The 14,518-nt window shown below is 39.8% G+C and overlaps 1 protein-coding gene across 1 annotated transcript in view; it reads left to right on the forward strand.

The window, feature by feature from the left end:
- Positions 1 to 4,238: 4,238 nt before the first annotated feature.
- SPACA1 (sperm acrosome associated 1) overlaps positions 4,239 to 14,518 on the forward strand; it is a 54,305-nt gene continuing 44,025 nt past the window's right edge. The window contains exons 1-3 of the mRNA XM_061626071.1: positions 4,239 to 4,407; positions 9,005 to 9,061; positions 14,195 to 14,300. Coding sequence (XP_061482055.1) covers positions 4,254 to 4,407; positions 9,005 to 9,061; positions 14,195 to 14,300 — 317 coding nt within the window. The 5' untranslated portion in view covers positions 4,239 to 4,253. The remainder of the gene's footprint in view (positions 4,408 to 9,004; positions 9,062 to 14,194; positions 14,301 to 14,518) is intronic.

Genomic DNA, 14,518 nt, shown 5'->3' on the forward strand with positions numbered 1-14,518 from the left:
GACAGCACCATATATATTTGTATATAAGTATATATTCTTATCTCATCCTCCACTGCAAAGGCCTGTGAAAAATTGTGTGTCTTGACCTGACATCAAGATGTATACAATGGTGACATCAGATGTATCTTGGATAGGGGAACATTTCACAACTTGGGTTCCACCAAAGACAAGACCTTCTCATGCACCACTTCAGAGTGGCAGAACCGCCAGCAGAACCTCCCCTGCATATCTCAATGGGAGGAAGTGCATGTTGATACATGGGCATAATTTTTAGTTTTTAAAAAAGTGAGAGTAAGGGCGTATGACAGATGTGTATAAAATGATGCAGGGGTAGAGAAAGAGAAAAAAAATCCCTCTCAAAACACTAGAATCCAGAGCCATCCTATGAAGCTGAATGCTGGAAGATTCAAGACAAATAGGAGTACTACTTTACACATAAACTATGGAATTTGCTAGTAGTGATTTGGGTGGCTTTAAAACTTGGAGGATAAAGCTATCAATAGCTCCAACTCATGCAAGCAGTATATGTTCCACCTCCATTTTCAGAGGCACTATGCCTGTGAATACCAGTTGCTAGATAGAGAACATAAGTGGGGAGAGTGTTATTGCACTCATCTCCTGCTTATAGGTTCCCCATAGCCATCTGGGTGACCACTGTAAGAGCAGGATGCTGGGTTAGATGTGCCTTTGGTCTGATCCAGCAGGTCTCTTATGTTTTTGATGCATCCTGATAATTTTTGTATTTAGGAAGCAGACTTCTTCCTACACACTTGTGGGTTTAAGCAAAATACAACCATCCACTGACAGACCTCTTCCTCTGTTAATTTTTATGGACAGCAATGACTGCTGTTTCCTCTTCCGTTTACCTGGCAAACGGAAATGAGAACACTGTGTGACAATGGTGCCTAGGAAAATATCCAAGCACCTACCTTTTCATAAATTATCCTATTCTGTAAGTCTAAAAAATAAGTTGGAGATTGTTGTAAACTCTCCTTTCTGAGGCAGTCCTCGGCAAATCTAACCCTGGGTACTGCTAAAAGGGGTGCTGATTAAGCCAGCCTTGTAAGAATCTATTATTAATCCAGGAAAACATTCATAAATAGTAACAAAAATAAAAATAGTAGATTCAGGACAGCACCAGGTTCATTAACAGTAGCTTTCTTGAAGAGAAACAATTTATAATGTTGATAATTTATCTGCCAACAAAATTGTATATTTTATTTAAATAAATGTCTTTATTTTATTAACTATTTTGCCCCTGATACTTTGCAACATTGACTTACTAGAGCCATAATTCTATAATACTTATCTGGGAGTTAATTTAACTGAATTTAAAGATTAGCATAAATGCCTTCTATTTTGTCATAATTTTATTACAATTTACTACACAAGTATAAAATTTCAACAAGACCCTTAAAACAAAGGTTGGTATCCCAAGTATATTTATCTGAAAAATTTTCACTGAAAACAACAGGGCTTACTTCCAAGAAAACTTGTACAGGATTGAATTTTACTTCTAAATCTGCAACCCTATGCACACTTACCTGAGAATAAGTCCCACTGATTGTGCAGCTAGACTATTTATGTAGCACTTTCAATTGTGCTGAAGGTGCTTCAAATACATCATTATGGTAATCCTTACAACAGTCATCCAAGGTAGGTTTGTAGAAAGATTCCCTTTTTAGAATAGGGAAGGCTCAGGCCAATGAACAGTGGCTTGTCTTAACAGAAAAGTTCGTATCTGAGCTAAGATTTGAACTAAGAGGTTCCTGTTCATAGTACAAGCTTTGAACCACTACCTATGCAATGCAGTAGCCTTCAAGAGCTCATACAACAGACCAGTGGTTCCCAAACTTTTTTTCCCCCTTGGACCACTTGAAAATTGCTGATAGACTTGGCAGACCACTTAATAATTTTTCTGCCAGTGTAGATATTGTAATGTGCTGTGCTAGATGCTGTATGATTTTTAATTGTATTTTGATTGCTTCTTTTATTTCTTGCAGTTTACTATATTACAATTTGCATTCCCTAGACTTCAAATGGTAGAATTCAATAGAATCCAATATAAGAACAAGCAATAAAAATATAATTAAAAATCTATATGAATATTTAATGCAGACATGCTGCAGACTACCAGAATAAAGACCACTGGTGGTCCACGGACCACAGTTTGAGAACACCTGCAATAGACCAATTAACTCCAAGACACCACTGCAAATTTTGATGGCATAATGGCTCTGTTTTTCCAATTAGATGTATTTACAGTCTCCAGCTAGCTATTCGATCACCTTTTGATGAGTTGTTTAAATATGTCATAATCATTCTCTTCTTCATTTCCTGGAGAAAAAATGTGTTCAGTTTTCAGAGGTGTTTGTTTATGTCAGCGAGACAGAGAATTTTGCTTGCCTTTGTGTGGGAGAAATTACTGGCAGGAAATTAAGTTAAGGAAATTAGCTTTGCCATCTATAGAGAGGTCTGTGATGCTTCCCATCTCCCACTGCCTAGTCTCAATCCAGCTTGCTGTCAATGTTGTAAGCTTTGTATTCAGAATCCTTTATATTGGTTGACATTTTAACTTCCAGAGGACAATAGCTGTTGTGGTTACTGAAAGACATCATCATTGAAAAGAGGTAGATTTTTGATAGCTGAGGAATATTTGTTGCTGGTGTTTAGGAGTATCAGCATCGAAACCTTATAATTCAGCTCCGAATTCGAAAGGAAACTGAGATAGGAGACGGATGCCATGTTGAACATGATCTGCACTGTGTCTAATGGATTCTCGTTTCACACAAATGACCTAAATTATCTCCTCCAACAAGAACGGCACAGAATGCAAAATATACTTATTAAAATCTATAGACTATTTTATCCGAAGGATTCAGAATACCTAACATCATCTGTACATTGTAATATCTCTTTCTACTTCCTGCCTGACCCAGAGGCATCCACATTATTTCTGTCAGAGGAAGAGACCCCAAACACTTGAGTACGAAAACTCATAATGGAAGTGTGTTGACAAGGTTAACTGACTAAAAGTTGTAAGTGCCCTGCAGAGGCCACAGTTAGCTAGCTGTTTGTGTGGAACACCTCACTGCAATTAGCAAGGAGGGGCAAGAAAGGTTTTGTATTGGTGTGAAGAAAATCATACCCAGGCATGCCACATAAATGGATTTCATATCCAAGAGATGTTAACAATTTAGAGAAGCCTCACAACAGTCACAATGGGTGAACCACCTCAAAGACCTGAGGAGATTTTGGATGTAGAGTGGAAGCTAAAGGAGTAAAGCTAGTAGTCGGACAGGCAACCTGAACTTTTGCCACCTTCCAAATGCTAAACAAAAACCTAAGGCTGCAGTCCTATAGAATTACCACTGAACTTAATGAAACTCACTTCTGAGTAGGCATGCCGAGGTTTGAGCTGTAATCCAGAACTCTTAAAACCAGTAAAAGATATGCAAGTGCAAGTACAGAAGGGAGACATTTCAGAATTTGTTTTGACAGCTGGGCAGTGGCTGTGAAACTCTGTTGCAAAGAGCTTCTGAGGCTCAGGAAAGAAGGGCACTAGTGAGCTGAAGAAAAGAGACACTTAAACAAGACCCATTGTAGATAGATACCCCTTCCTAGCTGTCACCCCTCCTGTGCTATTACTGAGGAGAAACAATACCTTAAAATCATGGCGACATTCAGGGATGTTTTAGAAGCGGCAGGGTTTTCTGCTCAACCCGTGGTATCCGTTGCGGGGGGGGCGCTTTGAGAGACTCTAGAACACCGAAATAGTAAGCCAAGAACAAACCCTAAAGGATGGCCCTTTCCGGAAGAACCCTATCCAGGGATGTTTTGAGAATCCTACACTGAGGGAAGTTCTTTGTGCGGATTCGTGTAGGGAACGATGGGATGTTCTCAGGCTACTTTCACATATAGAGAAAAAGGGAAGTAATTACACAGAAGGATATTCCAGTTTCTTGGGGGAGGGATGCCAATTCCAGTCAAGAGACAGAACGTGGGAACCCACGAGGAGGCCGTGGGGTGACGGCGTCCTTCTTCATCGCCCCATCTTTCCAGCAAGAGGCGGAGGTGAGGGCCTTTGGAAGGAAGCAAAATCTACCACGGAGGCCACGTTTCATTCGCGCTTCGAATCCTGAGGTGGCCTCATTGTGACGCCTCAATGGTTGCCGCGGGCATGGGCCCCATTCCGAGCGCTTCCGCGCGGCGGGCTCGGCTCAGGGAAAGGGCCGCAGGCGGCGCTGCAGATAATGGGGCTCCGCAAGTCCGGAAGCGCGGGGAAACTCGTCCTGTTGGCGGGCTTGCTCCTCAACCTGCTGGCTGAGGAGCCCGCGAGTGCTATTAATGAGAGCATTTCTGTAGACGTAGCCATGTCGGAACCAGTAGTGAAACTTATGGAATCGGGTGAGGAACTAGCGGCGCGGCGACGGGTGAGCGGCTCACAAAGGTTGAAGCCTTTTTGAGCCCTGCCTGAGGCGAGTAGGGAGGAGCCCCAAAAAGGCGGGCTGCAGAGAATCACACTTGCGCCTTTTCATTTCATCAGCGCGGGTGCTTTACTTAGCTCTAGTCGCTACGAAGGAAGAGGATTTATTTCCGCCTCGTTTAAAGCTTGCAGCTGCCTTTGCTAGACATTTTCGAGGCTAAAACACCACAGCAAGTCAACAACCAGTGTGGCTAAGGCTCCTACTTCTTCTGACAAGCTCTTTCTCTCATACTACTAGCTTCCTCTCCTCCTTTCCAACCAAATTGTAATCTAATGACTCTTCGGAGTTTTCTTCTCACCCACTGCACCGCCCCGCATGTTCCAATAATTCCCACTCACGCTGAGCTTTCCTGTTACCCCCCCCCCCTTGAGGAGCTGAAGGTTGTTTGTCTGCTGCAGTCATAAAGGCGAAGGAGATGCTTCGAGTATAAGACCAGATATTTACAAGGCTGAATAAGAGTCGTGATTTTTGAATCAACATTTAATCATCCCTCGCCAGGATGGAGCGTGTCTTCTTTCACCCGCCTCCCCAATTTTGATGTGCAGTCAGTGGGAAGAAGGAGACATGTTTGTGCAACGATTTATTTGGAAGGCAAAAGTGGACCATTTGAAGACAGTAATGCTTAACACTCCAGATTAAATTAGAAAGGGCTGTTTACAGCTGGAAAGCATAGGAAAATATGTGGGAGATCTTTAAATCCTTTGGTTAACTCCAGCAATATTGCAACTGAACAAATATATGATTCAGACAGTTTGTCCCAAACTCTGAAAGCAACTTTAATTTCACCTTAATTGGGAAATTTTTACTTTTAGAACGTATAAAAGAGAAATGTTACTAGTTCTTGGAAGAGTCAGTAACTTCGGTGTGGCTCTTGATTTGTAACCCTTGTAGAAGTATAATTGTTATTATTTATAAACACATTTATGTCCCATCCTCTTCCAAGGGGGTCGTGCATGGCTTCCATCCCCAGTTAATCCTCACAACAACCTTGTGGGGTAGGTTAGGCTGAGAGATAGGGACTGACCCTAGTTCAGCTAGTGAACTTCATGACTGAGGATATGAACATGCATTTCCCTGCTCCTAATCCGACAGTTGAAACACTGCACCATACTGGTTCTATAGTGGGCCATTTTCTGTTATGGTGGTTTATTCTGTTGCACTTGTGCATCAGGTGCAGGTGAATGCAGAACCAATTACACACAATGTCCAATACAGATGTACAAAGAATGGCAATGGGGAGGGGGGTCAAGGCCAGCACGGTGTATTAGGAAGAGCTGCAGTGGGCAATCCACTCTGGTGAGTTTTTTGAGCTCACACGAGTCTTTAATTCACGTATTATGGCATTGTTGTATCGTACTGGGGGCTTCTTCCATTAAGGAGAACTCCCACTGAACATGTGAAATTGCTGTATTTGATCCATTGATCCATCTTGCCCAGTGTTGCCTGCTCTGACTAGCAGGATCTCTTCAAGTAAGGCCACTGCCTGCTTCACAGTCCTTTTTACTGGAGAAGCTAAAAGGACTGAACATGGGACCTTGGTCCCCTCCCCAAGACTGGTATTTTGTCCTCCTTACTATAATTTAATTTGTTTCTGTGTCACAATTAAGCTTGCAAATCTATGTTAAAATAATGTTTCACTCAGAATATACCACAGGTTAGCCATCTCAATTTAAAAGTGTACTCAAGACAAATTAGTTCAGGAGGGACGGTTGAGATCAGCATTGTGCTGTCATCCATTAAATGCTTTCTTCCATGTGATTTACCATTTGGTAAATAATAGACAAATACTCATTCCTTGTTTTCATTGTCATTTTAAACTGAGTGGGCCAGTGTGGTGTAGTGGCTGGACTATGACCAGGGACAGCAGGGTTTGAATCCCCACAGAGCCATGAAGCTCACTGGGTGACCTTGGGCCAGTCACTTCCTCTCAGCCTCAGAGGAAGGCAATGGTAAACCCCCTCTGAATACCGGTTACCATGAAAACCCTATTCATCAACCATGGTATCCTTCTGGAGAGGCTCGCGGAGTTGGGAGTTGGAGGTACTGCTTGGCAGTGGTTCCGCTCCTACTTGGCGGGTCGTCTCCAGAAGGTAGTGCTCGGGAAACATTGCTCGACACCGTGGGTTCTCCAATATGGAGTCCCGCAGGGGTCAGTTTTGTCCCCCCTGCTTTTTAATATCTACATGAAGCCGTTGGGAGAGGTCATCAGGAGTTTTGGAGTGCGTTGTCATCAGTATGCTGAAGACACGTAGCTCTACTTCTCCTTCTCATCTTCCTCAGGTGAGGCTGTCGATGTGCTGAACCGTTGCCTGGCCGCAACAATGGACTGGATGAGAGTTAACAAACTGAAGCTCAATCCAGACAAGACTGAGATGCTGTTGGTGGACGGGTTCTCTGATCGGATGGTGGATATATTCCCTGTCCTGGACAGGGTTACACTCCCCCTAAAGGAGCGGGTTCGTAGTCTGGGAGTCTTTTTAGACTCTTCCCTCTCACTTGAGGCTCAAGTAGCCTCGGCGGCAAGGAATGCGTTTTACCAACTTCGGTTGGTAGCCCAGCTACGTCCCTATTTGAGTACAGAGGACCTTACATCAGTGGTACATGCTCTGGTAACCTCGCGTTTGGATTACTGCAATGCGCTTTACGTAGGGCTACCTCTGAAGACAGTTCGGAAGCTACAGCTAGTGCAAAACGCGGCAGCCAGATTGCTAACAAGGACCAAGCGGTCCGAGCATATAACACCTGTTCTGGCCCGCTTGCACTGGTTGCCAATATGTTTCCGGGCCAGATTCAAAGTGTTGGTATTAACCTATAAAGCCTTATACGGTGCGGGACCACAATACCTTGCGGAATGCCTCTTCCGATATGAACCGGCCCGTACACTACGTTCTACTACGAAGGCCCTCCTCTGGATTCCAACTCATAGGGAGGCCCGGAGGGTGGTGACAAGATCTAGGGCCTTCTCAGTGGTGGCCCCCGAACTATGGAACAGTCTCCCCGAGGAAGTGTGCCTGGTGCCAACTCTGCTTTCTTTTCGGCGCCAGGTTAAAACCTTCCTATTCTCTGAAGCATTTTAATTTAAATTGATTTAATTTAAAAATGTTATTGTATTGATTTTAGACTGTATTATTTTGTATTATATTGTGTCATTTATTGTATTTCCTATGTTATTGTATTTCTATGTTCACCGCCCAGAGAGCTATTGCTAGTCGGGCGGTATATAAATTTAATAAATAAATAAATAAACAAACAAACAAACAAACAAACAAACAAACAAACAAACAAACAAATAAATAAATAATAATAAGGTTGCCATAAATCAGAATCGACTTGAAGGCAGTCCATTTCCATTTTCTAGCTAATCTAGGTATAGCTACTTCAAAAGTGCATTTCCATGCTCTCCGCATGCTTTCTGATGTGTCAGAGGCAGTATGCCTCTGAATGCCAGTTGCTGGGAATGCTTCCCATAGGCATCTGGTTGGCCAATGTGGGAATAGGTTACTGAACTAGATGGGTGATTGGCTTGATCCAGCAGGCTCTTCTTAAATTTCCACTGATGATTGTTCAAGTGTATAACTTGGACATAGCATTTTACATAACCTTTTTTTTTTTGCTAGGCTATCTATCTTAGGCTGCAATTGTATACACACTTACCTGGAAGTAAGTCCCATTAAGCATTATAGGTCTTTCTTCTGAATAAAATAAACGTGCCTGGGCTTATACCATTATAACATAGCTTTGGTTCAGAAAGCTGAAAAGGGAACACACATAAAAATAATGGATCCTGTAGTATAACAGTGAACTGTACTGCATATTTACAGTGTGGTCCATTGAATATGATCTTGAAATGGGATATTGGAGAAATACATGAAAAGATTTACACTAGACATAAATAGGTAGGAAATTAATTAACATATATATCACAGTATGCTTAATTATTTCAAAATAATTATATATATGTTAAAGAAAGATAAGGTTTTGTTTTTTAAATTACCTACTGGACTATATTGAAATAACAAGCTATTGTGTAGGGATGTACACCTTATTTCTCAAAATTAGTTCAATATTTACATCAAGTATGGGGCCCTTCATATGTTGCTGAACTACAGCTTCCATCATCCCTGGCCATTGGCTATGCTTTCTGGGGGCCTGTGGGAGTTGTAGCTCAGCAACATCTAGAGGGCTAAAGGTTCCCTCCACTGATATAAATAACGATGTATGTCATGATTGATTTGCTTTTTAGTATAATTTTGTTGTTGTTATGTGCCTTCACAATTATGACTTATAAATCAGTGACCTCCAATAGCATCTGTCATGAACCACCCTGTTCAGATCTTGTAAGTTTCTTACTCTAGAAAAGGCTAGTTTCTTTAATGTTGCACCACTGAGTAAGGATACATCATGTTTCAGATGAAAAGCATTAGGGAAGAATTTAATAACTGTATTTTTTATAATTAAGTTTCTTATAATTAAGTTACTTCTTTAACCTGCTTTTGGTAACTCTGTATCTCTTTCAGATGGAAATCTGACACAACCCAAGGAAGTAGAATTTGGAGAATGCACGGTTACATGTGGTAAGTAGAAAAGCAGATGAATAAAACATAATGTTATTTAGTAGGGTTTTTTTTTTAAAAAAACCTTTTTTTAGGAACAATATGCTAACATTAGCTGTTGAACCATTGTAATTTGTGTGTCCTCATTCACCTTTCATTGATTTCAGTTGTTGATAACTATAATTAACAAAAACAATTCAGTTGATTGTCATTATAAATTTAGGTCAGATCTGTTGTTTTATTAATTTCACAGCCTGCAAGCACTTTTTTAAAAGCCAGTTCCTTTTCTTTATTGGCTCATGAGCTGTCTTCACCAAAGTAACAATTTTCTCTATTTGTGAACATCTGCGAGACGTTCAGAAGCTGAAAGACCTTCTGATGCATCTCACAGATGTCTTCCCACATACAATATTGCCAGCCCTATAAAACAAATTGCTTCTCTGCAGTAGTATATTCTGTATTTAAAATGCAATTTATTAGTTGTGCTAAGGGTAGATGAGGTCTCAAAAAAGGAGTGGAAAGAGAGCATTCAACAATAGAGTAACCATTGACTAGTAGCAGATGCCTATGTTCATGCAGAGCAAGTGGAAATAGGATACTTGTTGCATTTCTTAACAATAGCTGGATTTCTCAAAGAAACACGAATGCTGTTCAAAACCTGATGATCGCATCTCTGTTCTGAGAAAGAAAATGTTTAATTCCCATCCATCAGTGTAGCATATTTTTGTTGTTTCTTGCCAGTAAACATTTTTATATTGACTCATATTCTTTTTAGCATAGTTTGCAATGGTTAGTGTGCTGGACTAGGATCTAGTTGACCAGAGTTCAAATCCCTACTCTGTCACAAAGTTCACTGGGTGACCTTGGGCCAGTTACAGCCTCTCAGCCTAACCTACCTCACAGGGTTGTTGTGAGGATAAATTGGGAAGGATGATGATGTACACCATCTTGATCTCCTTGTAGCAACGATGGGATATAAATGTAATAATAAATAAATAAAATGTAATATTTTCAGTTAGTGGAATGGTCTCCATGCTGGCCCTGTTTTCATACTTTATTTTACCACTCCAGTTCCTTTCATTATAAATGTAATAGTTTTTATAAATTATGAACAGTTCATGTTATAATGCAAGAGTGAACCCCTTGATTGTATCAGTAACATCTGATCCCCTCTCATTTAGAGATGGGTGTTTGTTTTAAGAAAGATCACCACATCCCTACTTGGGCTATAGCACAGAGGCTACATTGCTTCCCAATCCTATGCATCTCAGCAAATTCAAACTTCTTTCATACTTTACCCCCCTCCAAAAAAAGTGTAGAAGCCTCTATTATTTGCTTCTTTTTTACAGGATATCCTTCTGGTAATTGTTCAGATTCACAATAACCTTTTGGTATTTGTTACCCATGTGCTCCTAGGTTCTTGATTTTTTAAAAAAACCCAAATATAACAATGTTTTGTCTTATGCTGTTTATATTTTATATAGTATGTTTAAAACCCTTTGTATTTGTTATCTTATTTTTCCTCATAACAATCCTGTCAGATAGATTAGTACTATTCCCATTTTTCCTGATTATGAACCAAGACTAAGAAATTAATCTTTAAGTAACAGGGTTCAGCTTGAATTAGAACTCATGTTTTCCTGGTCAAATCCAAAATTTCATCTACTGGATCACACTGCCGATGATATTCAGCTCAACTTTTCTTTCTTCTTATTCATTATTTCATCTTTTTAATCTTTAGCTACAAGTTGTATTGTGTTTAAATTATCTTCTGGCCATCATTTTTTCTAAATCCTTTTGGTTGTGCTGATTACTTTCTTTCGTCTCAATTTAGCATCTTAATTGAATTAATATAGCTGTTCACTACCTTCTTCGTTATTATTGATAAAGCTGTCAAATTAGATCTGGTCCAATGCTATTTAACTGTATGTCTTATTAAAGCCCAAATCCCCCAGATAAGTTGACTTGTTAATGTCCTTTAACATCCAACCTTCATTATAAATTACATTGCTTGTCTGAGCCAGTTTGAATGAAGGTCTCAGTGGCCATGTTCATAAGTCACTAAGTCATAGATCATGGTTTGGTGTGTGAGTCAGTTGCGATCACTTCTCTGCCCCTAACTTGTGCTGGGGAGAAACAAACCACTTTCCTTGACTTAGTGTTAAATCTAAATGGGGGATGGTGGTTTGTTTTGTTTAAACAAACCACAGTTGGTAAGCAAAGAGCAAATCTTATATTGCGCTCTAAACAAAGCATGATCCTAATAAACCCCAATGTCTTGTTTTGATGTAATGCTAAGCCAGAGATCATAGTTTGTTTCTCCCAGTGCATGGGAAGAAGCTATGCTTGTGCTTGGTAAGTCACAGTGAATGGCTTATTGTGATGTTCTGATTCATCCAGTGAGAGTTTTGTTTGATGAATATGTTACATTAAATTAATTTATAGAAATTACTAGTCACTAGGAAAAATATTCAAGTTGCCAGGGAATAAAAGCAGCAACAGTAACTTAAATAATGAAACACCAAAGGAACATGAGATCTTCTGAAATAAGCCTTTTAGGACTTGATATTTAAATTTAGCTCACACAGGGATTATTGCACCTGGCCTATATTTGTTTCATGCATCCATGGTTTCACTGCATGAGCACAGAATCTGGCATCTCATACAAGATCTAACAACCTAGAAAGTATCTGTCTTCCCCCCCCCCCGATAAAACCTGGAAAGAGATTTTATTTTCCTACTTTGAGCGGATTTCAGTCATGAATTTGTGTCTTGGTCATGTAAGTAAATCTGAAGAGATTATGTAATTGGATTATATATGTCGACTCCTTGAATATGACACTACAGTCCCAAATTTAATATGCAGGTAGTTGGAGTTAAGGCAGTTTCCTTTTCTGTTCTGTCAGTCACAGAGGCTTTTCACAACTCAATCTAAGGATGAAGCTCTTGCCAAGTCGAGTTTTAGTGTTCCTGGATTGCACAGTGTCTTACACCTAACCCTGTGATTGCTGTACTACAAATGTGATGAAGCTGTCTTTCTGCAATTATAACTCAAATCAGTTGGGTAGAGTTGCTCACTTCAAAGCCATCTTAAAAACATTATTTTGCACAGACATTCTCTCCAGCAATCAGACACTTAATTATTTGCACTGCCCCTTTTATTCAGGACTGACAACACAAGTCTGTAGGATGTATCCAAAGCAGCTTCAGTAGAGTTCCACTGATAATACAGCTCTTCTGTTTCCTCTCCCACACTCTACCAAAAGCTTTGCTGGAGGATCCTCCAATCCTCTGGAGCCAATTTTGAGGGCACATGGGAGGGCCTGCAGGGGAGGGGAGAGGAGAGGAGGAGAAAGTTCCTTACTGCTAGTGGAACAGGAGTGTTGGATACCCCCCTATGAGTTCAGTGAGTAAATCCCATGGAATCTAATGGAGCTTACTTCTGAACTGACATGTGTAGGGCAATTGGACTCTCTGTGTTCAGGAGAATCCTGAGTAGAAGTCATGAACAAGAGGTGAGTAGAAGTTGGGGGATTGGATTTGGGGTTAAAAGTCATTGGCAGTGGTAGTCCAATTAGAAAGATGCTGTCAACCTCCCCCTCAGACTAGAAGAGAAGGTGTACCCATTGTTTTTCCTTTTGGTAACACTTTCTTTTCCCCCCTCCTCTTTTTTAATGACAAATTTTATGCACCCATTATGTGAATTTAAAAAAACCCTACACTCCCTCCAAAACAAGAGAAATGTCTTTAATAAAAGTGTCAGTTCATTTCTATACACACCTCTGTTTTCTGAATCTTTGAAATGAGACATCTTCAGCAGTGCAGCATGATCCTTGTTTTGTGACATTTTCAGTAAGTGTTGTTGCTTTCCTCTACCACTCGAGGTAATGTTACACGTCACCTAAGAAATATTACAAAATCTATCAGGTTGTATTTTATTAAATTCTAAGCACTTAAAGATGCAAAATACCTCACCACACAGTATTTTTTCATATGCGTAGGTTGCATTCTGTTTATCTCTAGGTCTTGGAAGGTTTTTTTTCTCCTTTAATTCTCTCATCTCTTCATTCCTGTGCTATTCAGTAAACAAAATATTTCTATAACGGCTGGCAATCTATTCAGTATTTACTGGGACTAAACATACTATTCTCTCCTCCCTCGCATCCTATGCCATTTGAGTGAGCTGGGTACACAGTGTTTGGCAGAAGAAAAAAGAGAAAAGCAAAGAAACATAGCACTTGTGTTGAACATGTTTGTATTTTTGACAATAACATGAAGTTCCCAAATGAAATGTTGATGTATGAGATTTGGAATTCTTATCTAATATGAATTACATGTTGGTATCTCTCTTTCCTGTAGACTGCAATCCTCAGCACACTTATAAGAAAACATGTGCCCTTTAATTCAGTGGGATTTATTTCTGAATAAACATGATAAGTGAAAGTTACGCACTGCAATCTCTTTTCTCATAAAAAATTGGATAATTTAAAACTATTTAAAATGGAGATCATTAACATGTGGCTACAATAACAAGCAGAATCAAACTAGCCTCAGAAAGCTTTGATTATGTTGATGAATCCACTAATTAAAGTTAGCACCAAGGTGAGATCAATGTGACATCAGACTTCCTTAATCTGCAAGAGTACTTTCTTCCTCCTTGAAATGCCTAAATCCTGTGAAATATTTAGCACTGTAATTTTCCATTGGTATCAATAAGAGTTAAGGATGCTCAGCACCTGATCAGAATTAGCTCATCAGAGCAAAAATCCTCTAGGGAACAGATGGTGGAGGCTTTGAAAGGCCAGGTTCACAAAAGCTGCAAGCTAGCGTTGATATTTAAATTTTAATTAACTTGTTTGTTTTTAGCAATGCATTAAAATGAAAGCTCATATCAAATTCTACTGAAAGGAGAATGCTTTTACATTATGGAATGGATGGGTTACCATAATCTAGGCAATAGGCACAAATGGGTGATATCTTCCAAATTTCAGGTATAAAAAAGAAATTGCTGTGCTGAAGGTGACAGGACCAGAGTCTCTTAATTTTAGAATATGAACGTAAAGGAGTATCCACAATAAAGAAAGAAAAAGTAAAAAGTGCATTGGAAGCAGAAACGCAGACATATAGTACTATCTTCTTATGTTTTGATCAAAGGTATTGGCATTCGAGAAGTTATATTAACCAATGGATGCCCTGGAGGTGAAACAAAGTGTATTGTTCGTGTTGAAGAGTGCAGAGGACCAACAGATTGTGGATGTGAGTAATGATGTAATGATACAGAGTTCTTCCTAGTTAGTTTCTGTGAATATTTGTATACTATTTCCATGCTGGCATACATTGATTCTGAGGTGATTTAAAAGTGCCATGCCTCCTGTATTGCTTTTTAAATTATAGATCCTTAAAGCAGTTTTAAATATTTGGCCAGCAGCATACAACTTATAATTATTATAATTTAAATTGTCATTTATCTGACCATAG

This window comes from Rhineura floridana, chromosome 4, assembly GCF_030035675.1.
Source record: "Rhineura floridana isolate rRhiFlo1 chromosome 4, rRhiFlo1.hap2, whole genome shotgun sequence".
Lineage (NCBI taxonomy): Eukaryota > Metazoa > Chordata > Lepidosauria > Squamata > Rhineuridae > Rhineura > Rhineura floridana.